Source organism: Quercus lobata, chromosome 1 (genome assembly GCF_001633185.2).
Source record: "Quercus lobata isolate SW786 chromosome 1, ValleyOak3.0 Primary Assembly, whole genome shotgun sequence".
NCBI lineage: Eukaryota > Viridiplantae > Streptophyta > Magnoliopsida > Fagales > Fagaceae > Quercus > Quercus lobata.
In genome coordinates, this window is record NC_044904.1 from 16,238,012 (window position 1) to 16,265,744 (window position 27,733).

The window sequence follows — 27,733 nt, forward strand, 5'->3', positions numbered from 1 at the left end:
TTGTTAGGAAGTGTTAAATTTATTCACTTAACCATTATTAGATTCATTATTCTAATATAAAGTGATAATTGCAAATGAATAGATCTTCCCCATTCGGCCAAAAAAAGAAAAAGAAAAGGGGGTCCCTTAGTCAACTTCACCGGAGCCTTCATGACCGGTGCTGTTGTTGGCAATTCCTTCTTCATTGACCTTAACCTTAGTCCCACAGCAGCCCTTCTTGTCATGCACCTCAGCCTCAACCTTTTTCCCACAGCAGTCTCCATCCTTCTTTCCAAGCTCCAATCTCCTCTCAAGGAACTCTGAATTCTCCTTCCAGACCTCTCCATTAGCAAGAACCTCCTTCTTCCATATAGGAACCGTCGCCTTTAACTCATCAATCACATACTTACAAGCATCCAACACATCAATTCGATGAACAGACGAGATTGCAATGAAGACACTTGTTTCTCCCACTGGAACTGGCCCCAGCCGGTGAGCAACAGCAATGGAGTGGAGATTCCAGGATGATCTAGCAGATGAACAAATGGATTTAAGGTATCGGATTGCCATTGGTGTATATGCCTCATATCTTAGCTCCAAGACTACTTTTCCTTCAAAGGTGTCGCGTGTTGTGCCAGAAAATGTTGCTATTGCACCAGCTTGTGGGGCGCTTACATAGTTTATGTACTTGGCAAGTTCAATTGGATTATGCTCTTCCAAGATTTCCACTAAAGTTTTTTCCTCAGCAGCCATCATTTGAGGGACAGTTGGACTTATTCTGAGCTCTGAAAGATTAAGTAACTTCTATTCCTTTGCGTAGATTTCCAAAGAGTAATAGAAACGCGGTTCAATGGTCCAGATTCCAGAAGGATGGCAATATCAGCCACACTGTTTGTATAAGGAAACATGGGGGAAAATTGGTGTATGAATTTGGAATGTCAATATCATGACCCAAGCAACAATACTTTAAAGAAAAAAAGGTTTAATGACATCATAATCGGAGAACTTTTTCTTTTTCTTCTTAAAAAAAAGAAAAAGGAATATACATAAGCTAGCTTTAACTTCAAGGAGGGGACGAAGGGGAAGGAAAGATTCGAAATAATGACCTCTTCATGAGGTGTAGTTCATTAGGAATAAGATTTTATTGTTTCTCTCTTATGATAAGAAATATGGCACCAAATAAAAAAGTAGTATGACAAAAGTTTAGCGTCCACAATCAGAGATTCTTTGTTGAAAGTTGGAAAAGGCAGTTTTCATCTTAACTAGCACACAATTAAGCCTTTCGGAGCTTGTTCATAGTTCATAGAATTTATTCAAACTGACATCTAGACATAATCAGATCAAGTTGTAAATGGGAGAAAAAACTCTTGCATGAAAATCCCTCATAAACTGAATTTAGTGTTCTGCTTAAAATAAAAATACAGACCATATATATAGTTTGGATTTGGAAGAAACACATTCTCTCTCACTCCCTTTTTCGGTAACAAAATGAAACACTCACTTATAAAGGAACACGCCACCTAATATATGGAAGGGAAAATTCATTTATTAATTCAAGAAGTTCAATTGAGGTAAAAAAATGAAACCTTGCATAGAGGTCAATAAGAAAAGTTCTGGCTTTAATAATCACTCTTGTTCAATGAGAAAGCATAATTTTGTCTTTAACTGAAATCTCTCTGATGGTCAAGATGTAAAATTCAGAAAATGATATTTGTTAAAAGTAAATTTTAGCATGCCGTGATTTTAGAACAGTCACTAAAGCCAACAGCATGCCATGATTTTAAAACAGTCGCTAAAGCCAACATGTCAATGGAGGCAATAAAGCCACTGAGACCATAGATGATTAAATTTCACAAGTTATGTGAGTTTCTTAGCAATTTAACGAGGCACAAGACTAGATGGGGCCCCAATCAAAACTTTTCCTTATACAGAATTGAAGACAATGTTCACCTATAGGCAACAGTAATCACACTTTTGAAAACACCCATCAATTTGACATATACAACAATTACATAGACATTTGATAAATGGTTTAAACCCAAAATATTTTATATATAGATATTTCTGTGTGTGTGTATTTTTATGTACCAATAAAATAAGGTAAGAAAATGCCATAGAGTTCTTCAGCCAGTCACTGGTGCTTTATCTATGTCATCTTTTGCAACTGAAACATTCAAAACCCTACCAAGGCATAATTTCAATATTACCTAAGAGTACAAGCACAGACTGATGCCAAACAATGAACTCTAAGAGGGGGACTTGTGTTTGAGAAACAAAAATAAGAATAACACAAAGGACTAAGACCTATGAATCAACTAAGGTTTGCTTTAAATCAGCACAAAGCTTTGGAAAAGAAAAATAGAACCCAAGACTCACCAGTTCACCACCTTGAGTTGCTTGGAATCAACAAGTGTAGGAAAAGGATAGGAACCTATCAATCAGCACCTAGGCTACCTTGGAATCATCTCCAAAAACTGAGAAAATTCCAACTCAAATTTTATAAATCCCTGTTCAACTATCTAATGCTGATTGTTCAGTCCAAGGCTCTTTGATAGGCTCTCCAAATTACATCAACATGGAAAGAAAATAAACTAATGCCGAGAGTACGTGGTAATACTTATTGCCCTGCCGTGTTGATCGATGTATAAAACATTATGTCCAATTATAAAATATATATGGGAAAAATGCATAAAACATTATGTCCAATTATAAAATATATATGAGAAACATGCCAAGAGATTTCTATTGTTTTACATTATGTCTTTGTCCTAAGTTGTGTTGGCAACCTTTTGCTTTCGACTTGCTTACGTTTGTCTGCTTAGTTGTGTTGGTAAAATGAGCTTTTATTATTTCAACCATGGATATTGTGTAAATATGGCATTTTACAGGAAGACCGCACTTGGAAAGCGAGAGTTGTTGATAGTGAATACATTTTTCATAAGGGCATATAAATTGTGGGTGGGAATGGACTGCCTGCAAAAAAAAGGAACTTTGCCTTCTCTCCTCCCATTTTCTTGTTGATAGTTCTTTACTTTTGAAACATAAAAATTAAAATATTTCTGTTTCCAAAACAGCTTGTCTTAAATTTTACAAGTTTGTTTGTTAAATATTTTCATTCAATGGGCTGGCACATGACAACAAGCTAAACCTGATGGTTGTGTTAAATAGATTTTATTTCTCTTAATTATTTTTAAAAATATTTTCTCAAAAATTAAAAAAATATTGACAATTTTTTTAATTTTTAAAAAAATATTTTCAATAATTGTTGATTTAATGTGTGTCCTAACTGTACTTTTATTAAATATATTTATTTACTCAAATATTTATTTATAAGTTCAAGCATGTCAGAAAAAAGGACCATTAATGATATGGTTAAGAAAGATAGAGAATGTTGGACGGCTGTTATGGATGATACGCTTATTAAAAAAATATTGACAATTTTTTTAATTTTTAAAAAAATATTTTCAATAATTGTTGATTTAATGTGTATCCTAACTGTACTTTTATTAAATATATTTATTTACTTAAATATTTATTTATAAGTTCAAGCATGTCAGAAAAAATGACCATTAATGATATCGTTAAGAAAGATAGAGAATGTTGGACGGCTGTTATGGATGATACGCTTATTGAGGACAAACTCATCATTAAAGTGCCTTCAGCAAAAGCAACCAAATCCATCAACACCTTCCATTTCATTCTCCCTCTTCTTCATCTGACGGTCCATATTTCACCACGTACACCTTTCCTCGATGAATACCCCATCTCATCATTTCGAACACAGCAACGCTCTCTCACTCGAAGAGAAAAAAAATAAAAACAGAAAAGCTCTCTCAGATTCACAGGCAATCCAACAATGGCGTCTATGCTGTCTCTGAAACTGGTTCTGATCTCTACCGGTGTGTTAACCATGGCCATGGCGTTGAAGGTCTCAGTCTCTGTGGTATCGGATTTCGTGGTCTCGGAAGTCCCTTCCATTTGGAGCATCGTGCTGACTTGGCTGAGGCCTCCTTACCTCTACATCGTCATCAACTGCATCATCATCAGCATCGTCGCTTCCTCCAAGCTCCACACCAGGACCGAAGAAGATCCGGCGCCGGAGATGGTTCCGCTTACTCCTGTGCCGGTTGTGGAGGTCTCCGATGACGTACGGATCAGCGATTACAGTGACGTGTACGAAAACGGCGTTGTTTTGAGTGGTGGAGGATTAGGATACAGTGTTGGTTACGATGCGGCGGAGAAGAAAGTGATGGACGGCGGTGATGATGAGGCTAAGGTGGTGGCGTCGAGGCCGGTAGAGAGGAAAGATTCAATGGAGCTTTCGTTTTTGAATAAGGAGAATGAGAAACCGCCGGTTTCTGCGAGATTCGCTCACCGAAAAGCTGTGAAAGCTAGTCCTGAAGGTACTTTTTTTTACTCTCTCTCTAAGGATTTAGTTGCAGGTGAAGTTGTGAACGAAATGGCTAAATAAACAGGTTTTGATTTAATAATATAAACCCTTAAAAATTAATAAGGACAAAAATAAATAGATGGAGATAGAAAGATGTCACAAACTAAAAACTGAATAGTAGGAAAGAAAGTGAAAACAGGTTTCTTACATGCCAACTAAAGGAAGATAAGTGGGCTGAACTAAAGGACAAGACCTCCAATGGGTACCGTGCAGATTTGATGCCCAACGGGCTAAAACAAAGAAAAGATGAGGCCCAAGGATGATGTAACAAACCCAGGCCCAAGCTCAAGCCAACACCTAACTCATTGTGTTTTAATTTACCACCTAAGATATGCAAAGCATTATAAACTCATAACAAGATTTATTCATAACCAATGTGAGACACAAAGCAAAGGTTAAGTGTTTGAAACACACTCACTCCAACACTTGGCACGTCTTCCCATTCCTGAGCAAGACGTGTTCCATCTCTTGGATGAGATAGGAATTGATTCTAAATTGCGAATGAGGACTTACCTCTATCTTATTAAGAATCCAGATATGTTGAGAGTTTTTATTGGTTATCTAGTGGAGGAGTGCAAGGAGCTATTCTTCACAATGATGTCTGATCCTTAAATTTCTTTAACAATTAGACAAGTAAATGTTCCAAGACAATTTCTGCTTCTTGGGATTAATTTTTATTTGGCACTAGCTTGTGTTTATTTTTAGTTTTGCTTTCTAAAACAAGTTTGTTGGCAATTACAGATATGGTCATAGCTCATTGGAACAATACTGTTTACTGTTTACTGGTATAGGTGCTAGTTCCAATTACAATTCGTGGCTCTCTCTGGGTAGTCTTTATCTGGGTTTCTATTCTATTTCTAGGCTTTTGGGTCTAGTTTCTCAAAAAAAAAAAAAAATAAATAAATAAAATGCTAAGTCTTTGTTGAAAAACGAATTATTTTTACCATATCAACGAAATTGCGAATAGAGGAAAAAAAAAATTGTATGTTATCTGTATCCATAAATTAAAGGATATTACACAATTTTTTAATAAGAAAATTAAACATTTAATTATTTGTTATAAATTACAATGCACTTTTTTCAAGGACATGTCAACATGTTTACACAAGGAAAAATACATGTAAAAAAAATTCACGAATTCAACCTTGAAAAACACATCACAAATTCAAAAATGATGTTTATGTTTTTTTTAAATAATAATTATGTATAAATTAAATTCAAGTACTAAGCAAAATAAAAAATATATATATATTAAAAATAATAATAATAAATGAAAGAAACACTCAAAATTTAATATTTTGTTGATTTTTTTAGTAAACAAATAAACCAAACATTTTTTTTCTTTTTTTAATTATTATCAATTAAGGATGGTTTTTTTTAGTATAATAAAAAAGCAGAAAAAATATTTAATCAAAACCAATGTTGATTATTTAATTCACATAAAAAAAAATTATCAAAAAAAAATATTGCATGCTATAGTCATAATTATTTAATCTAACAAATTAATCATTGACCAATGTTATAAGTCCATTTTCAAATAGGGGTAAATTACTCCCTTTGTTCAATTTGTATTTTGGGCTATTTCAGGTATGTTTTGCCCCTAAAGCCTGTTATTTGTGTTCTAGCTTTTTCTTTCGAATAGCCTTTTGATTTTGAGATTACTGGTATTTTCAGGTGAAGGAATGCTGAAGAATGTAACTGCAGAAGGAAGGACTAGGCGAGTTCTCCAAGATATTGGTAATATGGTTGCTGAGAGAGCTGTGGAAGTGAAGCTTCAAGCTCAGCCCATTACAAGGTCTCTCTCTCTCTCTCTCTCTCACACACACACACACTCACTCACACATCACCTTGCTCACGTGCTTCTATGTGTAATTCTTGTCTTGCAGGGCTTTTTGTACAGAACTAATTGCTAATGCACAAACAGCAGCAGAGAAGAACAAGGTAGCATACCATTTATTTGAAACATATATGTTTTCAGTTTAGTCTTGAATTGCACTGTCACCAAATTAATAAATGTACTGAATTTGTGAAGTTGCAGAAACCAATTAAAGATGCTTTAGGTGCAGTAGCTGGATATGGGGTTGTTGTGAAGAAAGGCGGTGTAGCAACAAAGGTGGCAGCAGCTCAAAAGATTGTCAAGATGCCTAATCCTGAGGAGGTGATTGTTATTAGCTCAGATGAAGAGGATGAGGGTAAATGTGCTGGTTCAAGAAAATCAAAGGATGGGCCTTCAAGGAAGAATGTCAAGACCCTCACTGCTCGAAGCAAGGTAATTTTTGTATTTTAGGACCCCCCCATTGTGGTTTCCAATTTTTGATCATGTTCTGTTTCATTGTTTGTACTAAACTTGATTAACCTCACAGGCTGCTTGTGGAATCACCAAAAAGCCCAAGGATCTGATAGAAAATATCGATGCTGCTGATGTTGACAATGAATTGGCGGTGGCTGAATATGTGGATGAAATGTACAAGTTCTTCAAAGAGACTGAGGTACTGTTTAACCTTCTGACTCTCTCTCTCTCTCTCTCTCATGTTGTTAGAATTTTCTGATGCAGGATTTGAGTCAAGTGCATGACTACATGATTAAGCAGACACACATAAATGCTAAGATGAGATCAATCCTTGTAGACTGGTTGATAGAGGTTCATCGCAAATTTGAACTCACGCCAGAGACCCTGTATCTCACAATAAATATTGTGGATCGATTCCTTTCAATAGTGGTGGTATCTAGGAGGGAACTTCAGTTGGTTGGAATCAGCTCAATGCTAATTGCAAGCAAGTATGAAGAGACTTGGGCACCAGAGGTAGGGATCAGTACATGCTCAATGACTTTGTTTTTAATGAAATGTTCTTTTGCCTAATCTTGGGTTTTCAAAATGTGCAGGTCAATAACTTTGTTGGCATTTCAGACAATGCCTATCTTAGGGAACAGATATTGGTCATGGAGAAAACAATCTTGGAAAAGCTGGAATGGTTAATGACGGTCCCTACTCCTTATGTTTTCCTTGTTAGATATATCAAGGCCTCTGTGCCATCTGATAAGCAGGTACACAAATTTTGTTGTGATGAAATTTCATGTCTAACATTCTGATTGTAAGAGATAATTGGGACTAATTATTTGATTTTTATGATGTGTAGATGGAGAATATGGTGTTTTTCTTAGCTGAACTTGGTCTACTGCACTATCCTACTATAACTTCATATTGCCCCTCAAAGATTGCTGCTTCTGCTGTTTATGCTGCACGATGTACCCTTGACAACAGCCCTTCCTGGAATGAAACTCTAGAGCACTACACAGGCTATTCTGAATGCCAGCTAAAGTAAGTTGATGAACATTTAGTTATTATATGCATCTCTTTCCGTGTACCACAATTGATGATGTTTACTTTGCAATGTAACAGGGATTGCGCGGAGCTCTTGGTAAGCTTACATTCTGTGGCTGCAGAAAGTAAGCTCAAGGAAGTGCATGGGAAATTCACAAGTTCAGATAGGGGCGCTGTTGCTCTTCTCACCCCAGCCAAAAGCCTGTCAAGCAAATCAACTTGAAAAAACTTGTATTCAACTTAGATGATGGCATTAGTTACCAGTATGTCACGCCACTCTTGGTAAGCTTACATTCTTTGGCTGCAGAAAGTAAGCTCAAGGCAGTGCATAGGAAATTCACAAGTTCAGATAGGGGCGCTGTTGCTCTTCTCACCCCAGCCAAAAGCCTGTCAAGCAAATCATCTTGTAGAAACTTGTATTCAACTTAGATGATGGCATTAGTTACCAGTATGTCACGCCACTGTTGTTAATTGGCTGGCATTTGTTAATAGGGAGGAGATCATTTTGCTGTTATGATCCTTCATTTATCTTCTACTAGTGGAGGGCCCGCCCAATGCGCGGATAATGTTGTAAGCTGCTATATGAGAATTTTATGTAGAATATGGAACATATGTTAAAGTAATAACATGAACATATTTTTATCTACTAAAAAAAATTGCAATTAAATTTTCAATTAGAATTAATCCAATGACATTTGCTAATTAGTTACATGCTGCATCAATAGAATTTTTCATTTAACATAACATTTATCCACAACTCCACAAGTAGTAGATGACTTCAATAAAACAAAACTCACTTGAAGTTAAATAGGGGCACCACCAATTGTACTTAAGCGGAAAAAAAAAAAGTTAAAGTTACATGCTACATCAAAACAATTTTCCATTAACCACTACAAAAAAATTGGGTTTAGGTGGCATTTGTAATGTAACATTTATATTCAACTCCACAAATTACAAATAACTTCAATAAAAAAAAAATTTTAAAAATTAAAAAAAAAAAAGAAGGAATAAGAGAAAAGGAATTAACAACTCACTTTTAGTTAATTAGGGGCAGCACTAAATGTCACTAAACAACTATCACAACTTGATATAAAAGGAAATCAGAAACCTTGACATCAAAGACATGTACCTCACAATTTTTGTTTGAGACCCCAACATCGCCATTCACATCCAGCGGAGCAATATCCCTCTACTTGTGAACAGCAAACACAAACATCAAAACACATCAAATTGTGCCCACAACTAATACAATAGTACCTACACAAAATCATTTGGCATTAAGTCCTTAACATCGACACAGTAAGCAAAATAAATCAGAGAGCTTTAAAAAAATCCATGCATTCTACTTTCATGGCTTCCATTACTACTTATAACCAACTCAACTTCTTCCTCAGTGAGACTTTGCTCTATGTGGAGGTTTATATAACAGTAAAGTAAAATCACAAAAGTTAAAGGGTAATTTCATCCTATTATTCATTTCTATTAGGGGCTGGCCAAATGAAATAGGAGGTATGTTATCAAAATCAAATTCTAAAAAAAGAAGAAAAAAAAAAAGAGCAAAACACTTAGGCATTTTAACTAACAGTTTGCGTGCAAATACCCATTTGATATTCAAGTAGACAACAGAAGTATTTAAATAATAAAAAGGAGAGAAGAAAATAGAAGGCAAAAAATACCTTGAGTTTAGCAAAGAAGGAATGAAGTTTGAATCTAATACACAGCTATCAGAGGAAGATGTAAGCTTCAAAGCAAATTGGTATCGATGGAGGAAGCAAAGGCAAAGTGAGAGAATAAAATCAGAGGTATATAAATATAATGGCATTTGGGTTATTCTTTAAAAAAACAATACACCGGTTCACTTTTCTTTGTCCAGCGAGCTATAGGACTGTAACGGGTTTTTATAACATGCAAATAATGGGAGAAACTATTTGATTTCAGAAAAAAAAAAATAATAATAATAATAATAAATTAGTAGTGGAAGAGTCCAATACTGAAGTCCAAAAGACTAAATACGTTGAAATATTTTTAATCTTTAGAATTGATTGACTAAAATGGTCACTACATTGAGACTACAAATCCTGGTGTTGAGATGAGCTAAACGTGGGAACAATCAATTACTATCATCTAAATGTGGGGACAATCAATAGAGTTACACTTGCGCTGTAATTTGCTCTAATTTGTCATCTTAACGGGCTTCTTGCCTTTAATGAAGTTTAAAACGCCAGCCCATGTTTTGAAGTATAGTAGGATGAGTAGGAAGAAAGTTAATGATTAAGGATAACGTAAAATTAGAGTACTACATAGTTTTGGAGAATGCTGTACATATATTATAGCACATCACTTGCTACAAGAACTTAACTATAGCATATATATATATATATATATAAACAAACAAAAAAAAGCACAAACATAGTGTTTTTTTTTTTTTTTTCTTTTTTAACCTAGACAGGCCACGATAATCACAGTTTAGCTTGAGGTTCTATGCCAATCCATTTGTGTAGGATCATTCATAACATTAAAATAGACATGGCAAAACGGGCGGGTCGGGTCGGGTCAATCGGGTCACGGGTCAAAAACATGTCATTTTAAGCGGGTTGAAAACGGGTTTGGGTCAATCGGATTGCGGGTCGGGTCGGGTTGGGTCGGGTTGACCCGTATTTTTCACATGAAATTTTTTATTTTTTATTTTTTAATTTTTTTTATAAAGAAAACAATATGTATTTGCCATTTGGATAGTTATACAACATATTACTTGATGTAAAATGCATTATTTTGAATTCACTACTTATATCAGGAATAAACTCAGTTAAACTTATTAATACTTATTCAATAATTTTAAAATTATACAAATCCTAACATTGCTATCTAAAACAAAACAACATAAAGATAAGTAAAACAAATATACAAGTTTTATTTTTACACAATATCAACATTCCCACAAAAAAAAATTACAAATGATTTATTGGATAACTCATTTAATAAAGAATAAAAACATATAAGAAAGTTACAATTTTAAAAATTAATTTTATAATCTATTATCAATTGTGGTTGACACTCTATTTTAATTTAAAATATACATTAAAGTTTGATTGCTTACTTATTTATATCTAATCTCTTTTATGAAGATCATATCATTGTTAAGCAGCACACACTCTAGGAAATATCATAATTTATTTTGAAAAGCTGTTTATTTTGAACATAAATTGTTAAAAAATAGATCTAAGCATTCATAATTTATGCTAATTTGATACTTTGGCTTTACTATTTTCACACTTGTGAATGTGTCTCACACATATCTACAATTTTAAATCTGTTTTTAACTTTACTGTAATCAGATTATTTTAGTATGTACTTTGCTATTTGATATCTAAAAATCTTTACTCATTACAGAATGCTCAACCATTTATTTTTCAATTAATTTGCATGTAGTTATGTAAATGTATCAATTGTTTGCTTAAAGCTCACAATAAACAATTAAACCAATATTGTCTTAATTTCACTATTTTTTTTTTACCAAAAAAAAAAAGTTTTAAAAAAATGGCTCGGGTTCGGTTCGGGTCGCAGGTCGGGTCGGGTTGACCCGTAAAAAACACGAGTCGAGTCACGAGTCAACCTGTTTTTGCTTCAGGTAAAAAAAAAAAAATCAGGTTTGGGTCGGGTATTTTTCGGGTTGGGTAGGGTCGGGTCAAAAAATTCTGACCCGTTTTGCCATGTCTACATTAAAAGACCACATATAAACCTCAAATCCATTTAATTTTGAAAGGAAATGTTTCAGAATTTTTTTTTTAGATGTTACTTTCTATGAAAACCAAATAACTTTGTCCACTAACCATCATAATTAAGAATAATGTCACCCACTAACCCCATGGATCTTATTGCAGTAGGAAAAACCAATGTAAGAAAAGAAAAATATCTGCTTATGATTACAACGTAATGAAAACACATTAAAACAAAGAGAAAAACCAGCAGTGTTGCAATACAAACCCAATACAAATATTCATCAGTAAACATGCCTCTTTCCTTGAGACGGGTCTTTCCAACACTTGGTTTACTGGAGTTAATTGCAGGTTGTACCAAAGGAATCAAAATAATATTTAAGCAAATTTCGTTGAGTGCATATTTAAGTTTATCAAATATATAAATTCATATATGTTATTTATGGGAAGAACTAAATACAAATTGAAGGAGTTTTTGAACTTGTTAATTGAGTTCATCGTAGGTTAATCTCATCTACATATCAAGATGAGAATGGACCTTTTTAATATTGTAGAACATATGGAAGAATCATACTGTTTATCAATATATATGAAACTAATGACTTTAAGCACAAAATACCTTGGAGAGTGAATAGAGAATGGTTTCTAATCTTTGGTCACAATGAAAGCACAAACATCCTCTAGGGAGGGACCCATTTGATGTATGTCAAGGAAAGCCAAAAACTGTTTGTAGAACTGGAAAGATTAGTACATATATCATTAGAAGAAACTTTCAGCTGTCAAACTATCAAACTCCATTAAGCAAAAACATAAACGTATGTGAACATATACAGAAACATATTAAGCCAAAAAGCTGACACTATGAGATTGATTTGAGAAGACACTTCTAGTGCTTGCGAACATAAAAAGAATCATCCTGGCTCTGAACAAATTAAGACAGTCTTTTCTTTTGTAACATCAAATGCGGAAAGGGTCTTCACTACTTAGTCTAGAATAAAGATCTGGTTTTCTCATCAATATTCAGTGGTCAAGAAATGAATAAGAAACTCACAAACCACACTTCATGATAAATATAGCAACAACGTTAAGTCTTATAGCAAACCTAAAAACTTATACACGAAATTTACTTTAATTTTGGTTAAATAAAAAAAATTTACAAACTACCACATATATAGAAGTCTGTAGCACTCTAAGAAATTGAATCAAAGGATTACAAACCACCTTTCTTAGAGAAATTTAATTAAACACATTACACGGAACAACTTTTTTTGTTCGTAAAGTTGATCTTTCAAATAAAATAAACAAATGAAGGGATTAAAAAAAATTGCATAAACATAGAGACAGTACATTCATATTAAAAAGAAGAAGAATGATTAACCTGCAATTAAAAGCAAGTTAGGTCTTGCCTTTGAAGATTATTCCTTTTGTATCTGTGAATGTCTTATTTAGCCTTGAAGTTCTTTCTCCCTTTCTTCCTGAGTAGCAACCATCTTTCTTTCTCCTTTATTTGGGCACAGTCTCATTACCGGGTTCATTTCACTTATAATAGATGAAAGCAGGAACGTAAGAAAAGTCATGTTAATTATGAGGAAGACAGAGAGGTTGGCAATTTGAAACGACTAAATCTTGTAGAAGAAGAGGAAACAACAGCTAAGCTTTTGAAGAGAAGACAGAGAGTGGAGTCCTACGTAGCACTACACGATGTAAATGCTAACAGTAAAATAAATTTAAAAAAAAAAAAAAAAAAAAAAAAAGGGTTAACACGATACCCAGCCAATGGGAGTTATTCATTGGTATTTTGATACCCAAACCAATGGGGTTTATTCATTAGTACTCTGATACTCAGCCAATGGGGGTTATTCATTGATAGTCTGATACCCACCCAATGAGGATTATTCATTGGTATTCTGATACCCAAACCAATGGTATTCTGATACCCAAACCAATGGAGGTTATTCATTGGTAGTCCGATACCCAGCCAATGAGGATTATTCATTGGTACTCTGATACTCAGTCACGGGAATATAATGTGACCATAGTCATAAGATTGTTAAGAATATGAATTACGTTTGAAAATTTGAACTGTTTTGAGTCCTTAAAACTACATATATTAGAGCGCCATATGGCAAGAGCTCGTGCACTCTCGCATGAAGCCTCTGCTTATATATATATATATATATATATATATTGATTGATTTGTTATATATTCTTTCTTCACTTGTAGTTTGTAAAAATATGTGTATGACGCTGTTCAACTTTTGGGTAATGATGATTACTAAATGTACTTGTGGCCATCCTTCATTGTGATTAGTTTTACTGATGTGACACATTTTTGGCCCTTGATAATTTTCAAACAAATCCCCACCGTGAATTGGACCCTCTCCATTTCAAAGGGTTTGAAATGGAGAGGATCCGGATCCTAGTTTTACCAGGTGTTCTTTGCCTCTTCTATGTTTGGTTACTGAATGTCATATAGCAAAACCAAGAACTTTTGGTGGAGAAGAGAAAAATGGACTTTTGGTGGATGGCATTTTCTTATCATAGTTGAGATGGCGAAAGATGGTCATATGTTTTAGGGGCACAACCTTTTTCACGGTTTTCCATTTTGTCAAATTGTGAGTCTTTCACAACATGCTATCCTAACAGTTGTAAAAAAAAAGTAACAAAATTTTTTGTATGAATGTTCTTCCTCTATTACCTGTTATAGGTGAAGAAGAAATTCTTCTTGCAAGACAGTAAAAGTTCTTAGATAATCCCGACACACCTTCAAATTGTAAATTTTAATATTCAAACATCTTTCTATAATATTTAAATGGTTAATTTATAAATAAAAATGCTCCTTATATTGTTAGGGGTATTATTATTAAAACATTTGAAGAAATTTTTTTGCGGCCATGGCTTTTCTTCTCTGGTCCTTTCCAAAAGCTCTTCTTTGATATATCACATCTTTTTACTTGGAGAAAAAAATGATGGTTATAAAGGAGCCCCAAATTGACTTGGTATTACAAGAAGCAGATGCTGGTTAATCAAAGTGCAGTGGGCTAAGCATGTGCCATGTTGTTGCAGGACTTAGCCAAGGATTGAGACCCCAAAAGAGATTCCCCAAGCAATAAGATTAAGACAATGTTCCTAATCCAAACCGGCCACCACCACCCAGTAGGTCTCAAAATTCTGTCAAAGTCACTCATGTGGACACACAGAAAGGATGGGAAGAGAATCAAGAGATGCTACATGTCTCCCACTTTCAAGGCGATTACAAGAATACTCCATTATTTCTAAAGGGAAAAGAAAATGACAATTAAAAAAAAAGTGATAAATTATAGATTATCCCAAAAGCTTAAAACTTGTTAGGGAAATATTAAATTTATTCACTTAACCATTATTAGGATCCTCCCCATTCAGCCAGAAAAAGAAAAAGAAAAGAGGTCTTTCCCTTACTCAACTTCACCGGAGCCTTCATGACCAGTGCTGTTGTTGGCAATTCCTTCTTCATTGACCTTAACCTTAGTCCCACAGCAGCCCTTCTTGTCATGCACCTCGGCCTCAACCTTTTTCCCACAGCAGTCTCCATCCTTCTTTCCAAGCTCCAATCTCCTCTCAAGGAACTCCGAATTCTCCTTCCAGACCTCTCCATTAGCAAGAACCTCCTTCTTCCATATAGGAACCGTCGCCTTTAACTCATCAATCACATACTTACAAGCATCCAACGCATCAATTCGATGAACAGACGAGATTGCAATGAAGACACTTGTTTCTCCCACTGGAACCGGCCCCAGCCGGTGAGCAACAGCAATGGAGTGGAGATTCCAGGATGATCTAGCAGATGAACAAATGGATTTAAGGTATCGGATTGCCATTGGTGTATATGCCTCATATCTTAGCTCCAAGACTACTTTTCCTTCAAAGGTGTCACGTGTTGTGCCGGAAAATGTTGCTATTGCACCAGCTTGTGGGGCGCTTACATAGTTTATGTACTTGGCAAGGTCAATTGGATTATGCTCTTCCAAGATTTCCACTAAAGTTTTTTCCTCAGCAGCCATCATTTGAGGGACAGTTGGACTTATTCTGAGCTCTGAAAGATTGAGTTAACTTATATTCCTTCGCGTAGATTTCCAAAGAGTAATAGAAACATGTGATTCAATGGTCCAGATTCCAGAAGGATGGCAATATCAGCCACACTGTTTGCATAAGGAAACAAGGGGGAAGATTGGTGTATGAATTTGGAATGTCAATATCATGACCCAAGCAAAAAAACTTTAAAGAAAAAAAGGTTTAATGACATCATAATCGGAGAACTTTTTCTTTTTCTTCTTTTTTTTTTTTTTTTTTTTTTAAATATATATATATACACACACACACACACACATAAGCTAGCTTTAACTTCAAGGAGAGGACCAAGGGGAAGGAAAGATTCGAAATAATGACCTCTTCATGAGGTGAGTTCATTAGGAATAAGATTTTATTGTTTCTGTCTCTTATGATAAGAAATATGGCACCAAATAAAAAAGTAGTATGACAAAATTTTAGCATCCACAATCAGAGATTCTTTGTTGAAAGTTGGAAAAGGCAGTTTTCATCTTAACTAACACACAATTAAGCCTTTCGGAGCTTGTTCATAGTTCATAGAATTATTCAAACTGACATCTAGACATAATCAGATCAAGTTGTAAATGGGAGAAAAAACTCTTGCATGAAAATCCCTCATAAACTGAATTTAGTGTTCTGCTTAAAATAAAAATACAGACCATATATATAGTTTGGATTTGGAAGAAACACATTCTCTCTCTCTCCCTTTTTCAGTAACAAAATGAAACACTCTCTTATAAAGGAACACGCCACCTAATATATGAAAGGGAAAATTCATGTATTAATTCAAGAAGTTCAATTGAGGTAAGAAAAGTTCTGGCTTTAATAATCGCTCTTGTTCAATGAGAAAGCACAATTTTGTGTTTAAACTGAAATCTCTCTGATGGTCAAGATGTAAAATTCAGAAAATGAAATTTGTTAAAAGTAAATTTTAGCATGCCGTGATTTTAGAACAGTCACAAAAGCCAACAGCATGCCATGATTTTAAAACAGTCGCTAAAGCCAAACATGTCAATGGAGGCAATAAAGCCACTGAGACCATAGATGATTCGATTTCACAAGTGAATAGCAGAGATGTTATATGAGTTTCTTAGCAATTTAACTAGGCACAAGACTAGATGGGGGCCCAATCAAAACTTTTCCTTATACAGAATTGAAGACAATGTTCACCTATAGGCAACAGTAATTACACTTTTGAAAACACCCATCATACAACAGTTACATAGACATTTGATAAATGGTTTAAACCCAAAATATATGCATGTGTGTGTGTGTGTATTTTTATTTACCAATAAAATAAGGTAAGAAAATGCCATAGAGTTCTTCAGCCAGTCACTGGTGCTTTATCTATGTCATCTTTTGCAACTGAAACATTCAAAAAGGCTACCAAGGCATATTTTCAATATTACCTAAGAGTACAAGCACAGACTGATGCCAAACAATGAACTCTAAGAGGGGGACTTGTGTTTGAGAAACAAAAATAAGAATAACACAAAGGACTAAGACCTATGAATCAACTAAGGTTTGCTTTAAATCAGCACAAAGCTTTGGAAAAGAAAAATAGAACCCAAGACTCACCAGTTCACCACCTTGAGTTTCTTGGAATCAACAAGTGTAGGAAAAGGATAGGAACCTATCAATCAGCACCTAGGCTTCCTTGGAATCATCACCAAAAACTGGGAAAATTCCAACTCAAATTTTATAAATCCCTGATCAACTATCTAATGCTGATTGTTCAGTCCATCACCTTTTGATAGGCTCTCCAAATTACATCAACATGGAAAGAAAATAAACTAATGCCGAGAGTACATAGTAATACTTATTGCCCTGCCATGTTGATCAATGTATAAAAAATTATGTCCAATTATAAAATATATATACCTAAAAATAAATATTAATTGTTGTATCCTAGCCATGTCGTATCCTAGTTTTTCAAGAAATGTTGTGTCGCCGTACTAGATATTGTGTCGTTCTACATATCGTGTCCGTATCCACGCAACATAGCATAGTATATGAAAATACGAAAAAAATAAAATCTCTTTAACAGCATCAATCAGCACTAATCATCATCAATCACAATCAATTAGGTCCAACAAAATCAATCAAATGGGTCTAATTTAGTGTCCACTCTAACTCTCCTGCGGTGGGAGACACTCAATTCCTATCAATGTAGCTCATGTTGATATTAGATGGCTGGGAAACCTTGGGAGTGAGTGGGGCTTTTTTTTTCCCCACATGGGCCAAGTTATGCTGAACTGTTTGTTTGTTTGTTTTTTTTTTTTTTTTTTTGATGAGTCAGGTTGAGTAATGGGTGAACTGGGATTGGAGTTTTTCCCCCCTTCTAAAAGGTCAGGTTGAAGGGATTGGGGATCATTAATGGGTTTGGTTTTAATCTCTAGAAAATGGATTTTGAGGGCTTGGTGGTGGTGGCAGCTAGTCAGCCTCCCCAGTGGGCTTTGACAATGCTCAAAGATGTTTGGGATGTGTGGCTTTGTGGTCAAAGTCAACAGCAGAGCGATGGGTCAAAGACAGAGCTTCAAGTTGGTGTTTCGGCCGACATGTTCACAAGATTGCGATTACATGAATCAGTAAATCTTTTAATTGCATACCCAGATCAAATCTGATTGGGGCTGCCTGTTAATGTGAGTTGTCGGATCAAGAAACCAAGTTTAAGCTTGGTTGCTGCTGATGGGTTGGGTGGTGCCCAAGAGTTTGAGTCATGAGCTTACACTGGTTGGGTCATGCTGTGACAAGTGGGTTGTTAGTGCTGACAGAGATGGGATGATAAGTCTTTTATGGTTTTGTCCGGCTATGAGGGTTTATTTGGGCAAGAATAACACATTGTTGAATAAGACATTTGGGGTTCAAATCTCGTCTACACCAAAAAACAACTGGTGTTTTGGGCTGATGATGATGATGATAAAAAGCAATCATCATAGAGCAGCCATAAGTTGATTTCTATCTTATCTATCAGGGGGGAAAAACCCACAATTTTGAAAGGCAACAATGGCGGCTTAAGGAAGTTTGGGTGGTTGGGGTGAGAGTGATATTTTTGGCTTTGATGGTAGTGGTTTGGGGTTATGCACTGTGGGTCTATCACTGATTCACGATGACAACAGGTTCCCCCCCCCCCCCCCCCAATTCCAGTCACAATCAAGGAGGTATATGGTGGTTATATTGTTGTGGTTGCTATTTGGAGGTGAAAGGGTGACCAGGGTGGTAGGATTTGGGCAGGTTGGCGTGATTTTGGGTTTATGGGCATGGGTCAACTGATATTATTGTTATGAATGATGGTGTCTTGGTTGTTGGTGTCAAAGGAGGAGATATCTCATATATCGGATATGTATCCTCCATTTCACGGTGTGTGAGTCTGTGGCACCCACACATTGTAAGGAGGTTGCATATATCCAAGACATGAGATAATTATTGGTGTCGAAGACGGGCAACTGATGGATTAATGTTTGTTTGCTCTAATACCAAAATTGATATAGAATAAAAAACTCTTTAAGAGAGGGCTTGTGCTTGAGAAACAAAATGATAGGATCTAAAAATCAATTTCTAGGAGGAATGAGCTCTAGCTAAAGCGACACCTCCTTCCCTTGCAAGTGCTTAAGTGGAGGATGGATGAGGTTGTGGATTCAACATCCACTGGAGGATGAGATTGTGGATTCAAAATCCACCGGATTCGTATGTAACTTAGCAGTAATAATAAAAACAACTTTTTTTTGGTAAATTACACACACCCAATGGTGGAGCCAAAATTTTAGTTTAGAGGGGCAAAATTAAAATAGAATATAGAAAACTAATTATCAACTAATATTATAATTTATTAATCAAAAATTTCATGGCTGTAAGAAGTATAATATAAATGTGAACTATAATTGAAATCAGTACTAAATTTTTTCAAATTTAGAACAATATTTGGAAAATCCTTTTCAATACAAGTTCATTTAGGATTAAATTGGGACTTAATATAATTTAATTATGTACATGTTTGCTGGCAAAATGAAATAGCAATAGGTATATATTATGAATTTCATATGATTAAAATATATATATAAAATATATATCTATATAATCATTGGTGTATTAACTTAAATGATTGATTTAAATAAAAGAATTTAAAAATGTAACTTGGTATGTAAAGAGCAAATTGAAATTTAGTAACTTTAAAAAAGGAAAATATGATCTATAAATCCAAATACAACTCAATGATATTACATTATTATGGAAAGAATTTTAAGAGAGATCAAGCATTGAAATATAACTTCAATATATATCACATTTCCTTTTATAGGTGGACAACATGGAGGATTTTTTTTTACTTAGAGAAGTCAGTCAAACAGTTTCTTAGGGGAAGGGACAAGAAGCTTATAAAGAATACACGGTAAATAATTTTTTGGGAAGGGTCAGGTAGGGTCAGGGGGGCAATTGGCCCCCTGGCCCTGCCCATGACCTCACCCTCCAACTAGACTTATAAGGGGGAGGAGGTACCAGTTGAGCTAGAGCTCCTAGGAGAGGCCATTCAAAAAATAATATTACAAAAGAAGATTTCAACTAGATGAAGGATTCTCTTAACCTAGACCACAAATCATAAGATTGTAAGCCATTGAGTCAATAACAGTGAATTAGTCAGTATTCCACAATTTATTTAGGCTCTGGTTGTTTTGTTGTAAAACATTTTTTATGTAAAAATGTTTTCAATTGAAAATGTTTTCTTTTCTGGTGTTCAGTTGCATTCCTAAAAATGCTCTGAAAAATATTTCCAGGTGTTTGGTGTGACGTTTATTTCCTAATTTGGGAGTGCCTATTGAGGACTTTCAAGGGGTTTGCAAAACCAACATAAGTACTGCATAAATTTGGTGCTAACTTGTGTACTCAAATGCTAATTTTTTTTATTAAAAAAAAAATCAGCTAAGAATACATTAGGGATGTCTAAAGACCAACTCAATCCGCGACTCAGTGATTCTTTTCATTTTTTTGTTTGCAACATGTGGGATCCTTGAAAAATGAGAAAAAAAGAAAAAAGAGAGAGAGAGAGAGAGATCACATTGCAGATTGAGAACCTGAGAGATAATTAAGGCAACTATAAGGATGAAGAGGGAAGAGGAAAAAAAGAGGGGGGGGGGGGGGAGGAACACAAAAGGTACAATGACTAGTAACAACATTTTAAAAAAAAAGATGAAGAAGATATTAGCAACGGAAACTCCAAGATGTATGTAATATTCATGTAATAAACTTGATTTCGGGACCATGGGCATGGATATCTGCAACATGCCTTTTATCAAATACATACCATACAGCTTGTCCAACTAAGGACAAGAGAAGCATAGTTTTGCTTCAGAAGAAGTTCCGTCAGATGTCACTTAAAATGTTTTGCAGTTTTAGGATATCAACAATGTACACACAATCAAACAGATTCTATTTCAGCTAATGATGTAAAGATCACATACCTTTAACAATGAAGCCTAATATCATAAGACTTTGGGATCTATTGAAGCACATGCCTATACCAACAGAAATACTCAAGTTAATCAACTATACAAAGAAGGCAAAGCATAAGTAGTACAAAACCAATTCAAAACATATAAGAAGCACTAGAAACTTGATAAAAAGAAGGCAGTTGCGCAAACCCAATGAACAGTATATGCTCACAATTATTGTCAATTGAAGGCACTTATATGTTCTTTAGGCTAACACAAAATAAGGGCAAGAAGAAATGGTAACACCCCAAAAAAGGAACTACATTAAAGGTAATGGCCCCAACCACCCAAACACACCAAATCCTACCTTCCAAGGATCATATTGATAATTTTCTAAATATATAAATAATAAAAAATTATTGCATTATGAGCAGACTTTCCGCACTTTCATTAGGCATAAACATAATGCAGCTTAAAGTGGACCAGTTTAATAAAATATCCCAAATGGAAATAATCATGGAAGAACAAAATGCAAATGCAAGCAACCAATATTCGGAATATGGAGCGAGAAAACAAAAACCAAAACAATTATGAATTGCAGGGTAAGTTTAACAACTATAGAACATAAAGGCACAGTATATAGTCTAAAAATTACTACCAACTAGATGGGAACTACTATAAAAATAGCAAACAACACCTTTTTCTTCTTTTTTCACTGGCTAAAATGAACAAGACCAAGTAGATTATGGGCACAAACAGAGAACCTTGTATCAATCAATGATACAGGTTTGCCATTTGATCATGATTTACTAACTAGTAAATAATGAGTACAACTGGGCACCACAAAACTTGAAATAAGATCCGCCAGCCAATTTTCAGGCCTGACGCCAAGTAATGAGTTGAAACCTAATTTCTTTCATGTTAATTGTTTCAACTATTAATTATTAAGTCCTATACACAACTGGGTAAACATATCTCAATTGCTTTGCCAGTTGGCCCCAGCTATAGAATGACGCATTATTAATGTATTAGAGAAAGTACCTCTAGAGAGGCTAATAGGTCGGTATGAAAAAAATAATAATAAAAAAGAACCCATACCTGTACTCTAATTATGAGAGATACTATTGAGATGGTTCAGCTACAAGTCAGAGCATACTAATCCACCTAATAGTAACCTCACTAATTATGATAAATTATATATTTACAATATATGCATGGAATGCATATTAGTGAACTGTACTACAAAACTCAACTGTGGTCGGATGAATTCAGGTATGTGACAAATCACATTGATAGCTTTCCACAGATATCAGAGGGCAAATTGCAATACTACCACATAATAAAGTTCAGTTTACTGATCCATGCTAAAAACAAATGCACTTCTCTCTGTTTATTTAGCACCAGTCCACAAGCACATTATAACAGGCAGCCAATATTGATAGTGAAAACTAGAAAATAAAGTATTTTACAATAGTTCACAGCCTTAAGACTATCTCTGCTCATGTAAACTCCACTAATATTCAAGCAGAATTGATCATAAAAACAATCATCACACTGAATAGTAGTATAGTATTTCGGTGAGATATGACAAGGCCGGAAGTGCCAAAAGAACAAAATTTTCAAAATAAAAACACACACACACATATGGCAATGAAATTTTTGAAGTTTTAAAAAAATGAGTTGTATCTTTTAACATTCAATGACCATGTTGCCAGAATCTGCAATTTGTTTGCTTAACAATAAAGGAAAAATGAGGAAAACATTCTTTTTAAAATAACAAAAGAAATAGACAAAGACTCAATCATACATACCTAAAGCAATAAACAGCAGAAGGCGCAAAATGAAATACATGAACGAATAAATCAAAATTAATTGCATCTAAAAACCATTATAATACAGAACAGTACTTGACCCCATTAAAGTATCTAACTCCATATAAAGATATCACTATCATAAATTCACTATCCATCATTCAATCAAGGAAAACAGATCATAAAAATTAAAACTAAAATTTTCTTCCATTCGACCCCACTTTAATAGGCTCAACATCATAGCCATTTCTTGCATCGGCAAATACTTCAGCCTCCAACTCTGGTTCATCAAGTGAAAGACATGCAGTCTCAAGCATGCCAGCACCCTCGAATGATTCAAAAGCATCTCCTCCCACATCCCACATTTTGTTCTCTCCTTGCATGTATTGTGGACTTCTTCTTGACAAGAGACGAAGATTGGTACGCACAAATAGTAAATCTTCAGCAAATTTTGGATTTAAATTGTCCCTCTTGATCGAATTTATAAACGAGTATGTACTCCAATTCCTCTCACAGCAAGATAAGGAACAAGGTTGTCCAAGTAGTTTTATGGCTAAACTTTGTAGTTTGGGCACTGAAGACCCATGGACAATCCACCAAATCTTTGGATCCATGATTCCTCTATCATGCGAGGAATCATGATCTCCAAACTTATCATACTTAGCTGCAAACTTTGCAAACTCAGTATTGACCTTTGTTCGCTCCTCAATATCTGGAAAATATCTTTTCATACATTTGTTCCTTTCACGAGAAATTTCTGCATCCCTATGGGGTGCAACACGGTTAGGAGCCTCATCAAGCCACATTCTGCTATAGTACCTAGAAAACAAGAAATGACACCTCCTTGTAAGAAATCAATATAATAAACTTATCCTTAGAGTATTGATCAAATCATGATTATAAAACCTAACAAACATTAAGCATGTTGGAGCTCAGAATTCACCTTGGGTTCAATGAATGTGCCAAGCAATGAAGAGGTGTGTGACTTTTGTCCCACCCATCAACTAATATTTTGTGCACTACGGAATAAAAGGTTGAATCCTCATCTTCCTGTGTCCCTTCATGTTGATATATAGCCACATTTACTCTTTCAATTGTCGAGTCCCACATATCATATACACAATGAAGAGATGGCTTCTCTGCAATAGCAACCCTTAGCATTTGATATATGGGATCCATAAATGAAAGTATGTAATCAATCTTTTCCCACCATAAGTGATCTAATACTTTTTCCTTCACAAATTGTGCCTTTTGAACATTATCAACTTCCAGACAAGCCCATCTATCACTATTAACCATGTTCTCAAGGTCGCTTTTAATGAGTTTAAACCTTTTGAGCAAGACAATCATTGTGGCCAAGCGTGTATCTGCTATTGCAAGCATCTTCAAATTAGCAAACAGTTCAAAGATGACTGTTCTCATTGAGTGATGCATAATGAAATTTTTTACTACCATAGCATCTGCAATAATAGTTGTAATCCACCTACATTCATCATATGTAACATCTTTAGCCTCTGTGTCTTTTGCTTCACATATATTTTTTATAACAAGATTGATGCTTTCAACCACACACGGTGTCCAAAAAATGTGTGGATATTGGGCCTCAACAAGCATTCCAGCAGCCCTACAAACAGGGGCATTGTTTGTTATCACTTGAACCACATTTTGGGGTCCGACCTCAGCAATGGTCTCCATAATCACAACAGCAAGAAAATTTTCATCTTCATATTTACCTTCGCAGTTAATGGCTCTCAAAAAAATTGGCCAATCTTCAGTTACTGCCATTAAACTTACAAACGGTTGCTCTTGTTCATCAGCCCATCCACCAATTATAATACTTACACCCTTCTCCTTCCATGTGTTTTTGATGCGTTCCAACAACCTCTCAATATTTGCTTTCTCTTTTTGAAGAAGTGTTGTCTTCAACATATTGATATCAGGGGGACAATAATTACTGATTAGATTTTCAGCAGCAAAAGAATATGCGCTTATGTAGTATGGATTTTGAGCAAATTGAAACGGCAAGCCCTCTGAATAGAACATCTTGGAAATCATAGCATCTAAGTGTTCCTTAGCATCAAGTGTCGACGATTTCCCTACAATTGCACATTCTGCGGCCTTTCTTTTCTTTGGCTCTAAACTCTCCTGCCTAGATGAACCAATGGCAGATGCCCCAATGCCAGAACAAGCACTAGAAGACCATGAGGTTGCATTAAAAGGGGGCGGCGGCGGCGGCGGTGGTGGTGGTGGTGGTGGCGGCGGCGGCGGCAGTAGCAAAGGAACCAGTTCAAGGGGATTTTTTCTAACCTTCGGTTCAGCTTGATCCACAACCACTCTTTGCATTTCTCGAATATCTTGAGGTGTCACTTTGGAGCATCCCCGAATTCCTTGACCCGGTATTTTTAGCAAGTGAGACTTAACCCTAGTATACGACCCTTTAAAAATCAACTGACAATAATTGCATTGGAATTTACAATTCCCTCCCCCTACACCTATCTTGTCTATTTTCGTTACATACTTCCAAAGCGGGGAAATATCATCCTCAGCCGTGGGAGTGCTACTACCAGCAACACAAGTCATATTCCTAAAACAATAGGTACAAGTTAATCCATTGACAACCATCTACACCATAAACATCAGACACAAAGATTCACAAGCAACAATTAGAAATGCAAATACTCCTCTATATTAAATTGTTAGTCCTCTATTCTATTTCGGGATGCCCAAAATGTAGTCTTCTTCGAAAAGCTAATAAATAAATTTCCTGACTACCCTTTTTACTTCATTCAAAAAGTGAATACCCCTCTTCCACTAGAATCTAAATTAAAGAGGGTAAGTTTTCGAAAAGCATATCTTTTCATTTAAAAGACATTGCATTAAACAATGTCCCCTTTAAAAATTTGAACTTTCTAAACATGACCAATAATAGGGAGCAATCCTTAAGAGCTTCTGTCATACTTGGAAATGCGGCTAAAAACACATGATAATTGGCAAATTTAGAGCTCCATAGAGCTATATTCACATCGTTTCAATCGTTCCAGAATGCATTACGCATTGCTTCCGAATTCTAAATCTATTGTATGGAATTTTGGGTCCACCACCAATAACAACAACAACAGCAACAAGAAGTTCTAAATGGACTAATTTTCATACCATAAATCATGCTCCTGAATTGAGAACTCTAAGACCAAATTTTATCAACTCAGTTCAGAATTTCTAGTGGTATTGAGAGAGAGATAATGCGTTTTTCTCAGATGGGTATCACAAACTTAACAGAAAAACAAACTTTAAAAGAAATATTACAAAATAGTATAAAAATACAGAGACTCAAAAAAATACAGAGACTCAAATCGATATTGAACGATGTATACAATAGAGAGTAGCTAAAAATTTGTAGCAAGAAAAATGAAAGAGAAGTTAGAAATAACATAAATCACCTTTTTAAGGGTTTTGTCTTCTTCTTTTCAAGTGCTTGAGTCTGAGTGAGTCCAGCAGAAATGTTAAGGGTTTCGTTGTCCACTCATAAACCTCGCTACTTCAAGCGCCTTTTTTTTCTTTTTCTTTTTCTTTTTCAACGCCTTCTATTAGTATTAATGTATTATATGGGAGTTTATGAAATAGACCCAGTTTTATTTTCTAGTATTTTATAAAAGGCACTCATATTTTACTTTAATTACAATAAAGTGCAAACCCTTTTTCCTAATGTTCAACTTAGTTGGTGTTGACTTCCAAGGGTATCTTTGGGAACGCGCATGGATTCGCATTTACACTTTGTTTGATTCGAGAGAAAGAGGAGGGAGAGGAAGAGAAATTAAATCATTTCCGTTGTTTGGGTAACATGATGGAAAATGAAATTAACTAAATTTGTTAAAAAATCTATCACTTGGACCCACATTTTCCCTTCCCCCACATTCATTTTCTCTTCTCTTCTATTCTCTTCCTTCAAATCAAACATAGAATTAAGGACATATTTTGGAGGAAGAAAAGAGGGGGGAAAGTTCCCTCCTATTATAAAAAGGCATTATAACAATCGGATTAGGACTGTCTCTTCCCCTCTTTATGACGAAGAGAACTCATGTGAAACGGGAGTAGAGTAGAATAGGTTTGACTCATTTGAGGCGAGTTTTAGATATTTAACCGTTCTTATTAAATTGGCAAAATTAGGCATTTAGTCGCCCTTGTTGAATTGACAAAATAATGTAAGATTTTAAATTGTATAACGTTTTGGTGCAAAGTTGAAAAATATTTGGGGGGTTTGCGGAACAATATTAAATTCAAAACTGTTAGTAGTGAAATCAACATAAATTGAGTACTCCTAGTACCGACATATGCTTATGTTGCTAGCAATTCCATATTGACGACCTGAAAGGGACAACACTTTTGTACATGATAGAAGCATAACCAAGGAAATAATGAAAAAGAAAAAGTTATGTAGTTGGACGGTGTACTTTATACATTTGAATTTGGACCATGGATGCAAACCAACTTTCGATACACGATAGTGAAAGGATTTTTTTTTGTTAAATATTTTTCCTTATCACCAAACCATAGTTAGAATTTAGTCTTAGATCAAAAAAAAAAAAAAAAGTTAGAATTTAGTCAAGAAATCTTCTCAAAATTTAGAATATTTTGTTATTGTTATTAATGGAAGAACTAAAATATTGATTTTTTCAAATATCAAGGGAAGAAAGTACATTATTTTGTTTGTGGTGGAATATCATCAATATTTGTGTAATTTACCATCTCTTTTATACCCATCCATATCACTATTTTTGATTCTTTTTTTTTTTTTTTGGGGTAAAAACTATTTTTGATTCTTGCTATTTCCTATCCCGCCCTTGGAAACCACGAGTATAGTAAGTTTATTAAATTTCTGATAATTATTATTTTTTTCTTTTGTTATCAAATAATTTTTCTTTGTCATTTTGTTATCATTAGATGACAAG

General features: G+C 34.9%; 3 protein-coding genes across 5 annotated transcripts; 1 reads left to right on the forward strand and 2 right to left on the reverse strand.

Moving 5' to 3' along the window:
* On the reverse strand, positions 1-21,064 carry LOC115981093 (molybdopterin synthase catalytic subunit-like). The gene is made up of 2 exons (XM_031103282.1): positions 21,007-21,064; positions 1-867 (listed from the first exon to the last, which is right to left on the reverse strand). Exon 2 carries the CDS (start codon positions 733-735, stop codon positions 127-129), a length of 609 nt encoding a protein of 202 aa, XP_030959142.1. The 5' UTR covers positions 736-867; positions 21,007-21,064; the 3' UTR covers positions 1-126.
* Positions 3,606-8,120, forward strand: LOC115981062 (G2/mitotic-specific cyclin-2-like). Of its 2 annotated transcripts, none has more exons than XM_031103258.1 (9): positions 3,606-4,382; positions 6,104-6,224; positions 6,316-6,370; positions 6,468-6,698; positions 6,793-6,918; positions 6,984-7,232; positions 7,313-7,474; positions 7,567-7,748; positions 7,830-8,120. In XM_031103258.1, the coding sequence occupies exons 1-9, from the start codon at positions 3,836-3,838 to the stop codon at positions 7,972-7,974; spliced, it is 1,818 nt and encodes a 605-aa protein (XP_030959118.1). In that variant the 5' UTR covers positions 3,606-3,835; the 3' UTR covers positions 7,975-8,120. The 2 variants fall into 2 exon arrangements, with proteins under 2 accessions (XP_030959118.1, XP_030959111.1); XM_031103251.1 differs by having other exon boundaries at positions 3,607-4,382; positions 6,462-6,698.
* Positions 14,780-26,315, reverse strand: LOC115981051 (molybdopterin synthase catalytic subunit-like). 2 transcript variants are annotated; one of them, XM_031103248.1, is made up of 3 exons: positions 26,225-26,257; positions 21,007-21,060; positions 14,780-15,645 (listed from the first exon to the last, which is right to left on the reverse strand). In XM_031103248.1, the coding sequence occupies exon 3, from the start codon at positions 15,508-15,510 to the stop codon at positions 14,902-14,904; it is 609 nt and encodes a 202-aa protein (XP_030959108.1). In that variant the 5' UTR covers positions 15,511-15,645; positions 21,007-21,060; positions 26,225-26,257; the 3' UTR covers positions 14,780-14,901. The 2 variants fall into 2 exon arrangements, with proteins under 2 accessions (XP_030959108.1, XP_030959103.1); XM_031103243.1 differs by lacking the exons at positions 14,780-15,645; positions 21,007-21,060 and adding exons at positions 21,067-23,606; positions 23,731-25,371 and having other exon boundaries at positions 26,225-26,315.
* Between the last annotated feature and the right edge of the window lie 1,418 nt (positions 26,316-27,733).

What these genes read in the sequence shown, in the direction of transcription:
- LOC115981051 (XM_031103243.1), bottom strand. Translation starts at nt 25,367, where the DNA reads ATGACTTGTGTTGCTGGTAGTAGCACTCCCACGGCTGAGGATGATATT. An exon ending in GCACATTCATTGAACCCAAG is followed by an intron (nt 23,607 to 23,730) that starts GTGAATTCTGAG and finishes CTTGTTTTCTAG; the next exon opens with GTACTATAGCAGAATGTGGC.
- LOC115981062 (XM_031103251.1), top strand. Translation starts at nt 3,836, where the DNA reads ATGGCGTCTATGCTGTCTCTGAAACTGGTTCTGATCTCTACCGGTGTG. An exon ending in CAGCAGCAGAGAAGAACAAG is followed by an intron (nt 6,371 to 6,461) that starts GTAGCATACCAT and finishes GAATTTGTGAAG; the next exon opens with TTGCAGAAACCAATTAAAGA. An exon ending in CTGTGCCATCTGATAAGCAG is followed by an intron (nt 7,475 to 7,566) that starts GTACACAAATTT and finishes TATGATGTGTAG; the next exon opens with ATGGAGAATATGGTGTTTTT.
- LOC115981093 (XM_031103282.1), bottom strand. Translation starts at nt 735, where the DNA reads ATGATGGCTGCTGAGGAAAAAACTTTAGTGGAAATCTTGGAAGAGCAT.